The following is a 2,187-nucleotide window of genomic DNA, read 5'->3' as shown; positions in this document are numbered from 1 at the left end:
CTCTTCCATTTATATATGTTCTAAGAAAATAACACATAAAAGTTTCTTGGGTGCCATTTTTAAATAAAGAGAATTTGGATAAAATTAATGAATGGAATCGCTTTAGAACTTGTAAAAATGGATGGAAATTATCCTTCCCCCCCCTGAAAATCAGTAAATGGTCATAAAAGACACGTAAAGCGAAGCTTATTCAGGCAAGAAAACACGATTTAACAGCTGTTGAAAGGAATGGAAAAGATGCTTTTATGTATAAAATTCAATAATAACTATAGTTTCCGTTCATTTTTACAACTTTGATAAGTACGACACAAGTCACATTTTCAAAATTAAGCACATAATAATGATATGGCATGCAATACAAAATTCGTCATCAACACTTTTCACGGTAGGTCCGTTATTCTCGTCAAATCGTGTTTTCGCTTCACATTCGACTGTGATTAATAAATTTTTACTGCTTACGATATTGGCATACAACATATTTTGTAAAATTATTACGATTTACGACTTATAACACCGAAATATGACGTATTATAGAACGAGCCTAATACGACAAATAAGCGGAGCATTTCATTTCTACCGCGACATAGTGTCGTCACCGTCAACGCGGAGTTCATGACTGTCGACTGACAACTGTCTAGGCAGGAGCTTTAATCGAGAGAGAAGTTGTGTAATACTTTGAATGTTCCATGTTTTGAAAGAAGTTTCATACACAATAATTCTATCTCTATTAATATCAAATTACTTACCATTAGGATCAGAGGAGTTTAACAGATCATTTTTCGCGATTCTATCTGCCTCTGATATTAGAGCTTCATTAGACATAGGTATATCGTCTATATTTTTTATTTGACAAACTGATTCTTCAGTATCAGAATTTGTTTCTACAGTTTCCATGACATCGCAGTCCTGTACTTTTTCAAAATGATCCATCAAAGTCTCTTCTTTGGCCTTTGTCTCTCCCTTTCGTTTATTTGAGCTTTTCGAAATTTTTGAGGACGAATCGTCATCCGTCAACGAATCGAAATCTTCTTTTGCATTTCTTTTGCGTCCCTTTTCAAATTTATCTAGATTAACAAAACTGTAAAGATAATGAAAATAAGGTACTTTGGATAATAACTAATTCATACATAAATTAAATTTGTCATATAAAAATTTATTGTTATTATAATATTTAAATGTATCTATTTCATTGTAAAAGCAAATGTGCAAGAAATGGTATTAAGTTTGTAATATATAAAAACTTCAATCCACAGAAATTGTAGTTACTATAAAATTATTATGTATATAAACAAATACAGTCGGTTATTACAGTAGAATTAAACATTTTTCAGTATATTGGAGATTTAGTATATTTCCAAAGAAATGTTGATTTGAGGAAATATATATTACGTGCCTGAACTTGTATTATATTTATTATATTTTACAATCATATCAAATTAAACTATAAGTGACATATTTGCCATAGAGATTTTTATTAGCCTCCCGATCTACAATAGATAATAAGCTTATTGTTAGTCCTTTCCTCTAAGCTCTGAATTGTGACGTTAATTTGCTCTAAACTTTATAGTTGATTGTGAGATCTGGCCAGCTTAAAGTTTAGGGATTATGGCTTAAGGTAACGTCGGAAATACTTTTTGCCAGAAAAGTTACAATTTAGAGCTTACAACAAAAGGTTAAAAGCTTATTATACCTACTGTCGGGACTTACAGATTTTTATGAATAAAAGTTGATAAAGACTCCATTTAAGTGCCATTAGATGAAATTAAAATTTTGATTTACAAAGTTAATATAAAAAATGTCCAATTTGACTGCACATTTGATGTTTATAATAAAAACATTACATTATAGAATATGTTATAACTCGTCCTGTAGTAATAAACAAAATAACGCTAACAATTTAGTATATTTTTAATACTATTATATTTCCATATATTCATATGTTAGATTTAGCGAGTTGTAATTTCATACAAAATTAAATTTTGCTACTTTAATCCTCAACTGGAGCTCTGGGTGTAGTACCCAGGTTGTATATAATAGCGCTAAGCATTCACAATAAACCGTAAGAATAGGAAGGAATCGAGTAGGGGCTAAAGTTTCATATCCCCTATCTACTAATTCCCCACCACAGCAGTCTCTAAAGGTCAACAGGAAATTTTCCAAAGTCGCAATTTGTCAGCCTATGGGTGT

The 2,187-nt window shown here is 30.8% G+C and overlaps 1 protein-coding gene across 1 annotated transcript in view; it reads right to left on the bottom strand.

Annotated features, from left to right (window-relative positions):
- The window catches only part of LOC105458765, a 4,478-nt gene extending 2,606 nt beyond the window's left edge, over positions 1-1,872 (bottom strand). Inside the window, exons 1-2 of the mRNA XM_011704297.1 lie at positions 1,708-1,872; positions 747-1,078 (exon numbers count right to left, since the gene is read on the bottom strand). Coding sequence (XP_011702599.1) covers positions 747-1,078; positions 1,708-1,742 — 367 coding nt within the window. The 5' untranslated portion in view covers positions 1,743-1,872. The remainder of the gene's footprint in view (positions 1-746; positions 1,079-1,707) is intronic.
- Between the last annotated feature and the right edge of the window lie 315 nt (positions 1,873-2,187).

This window comes from Wasmannia auropunctata, unplaced genomic scaffold, assembly GCF_000956235.1.
Source record: "Wasmannia auropunctata unplaced genomic scaffold, wasmannia.A_1.0 LD334328.1, whole genome shotgun sequence".
Taxonomy (NCBI): Eukaryota; Metazoa; Arthropoda; class Insecta; order Hymenoptera; family Formicidae; genus Wasmannia; species Wasmannia auropunctata.
This window is presented reverse-complemented; position numbering and strand designations above follow the sequence as displayed.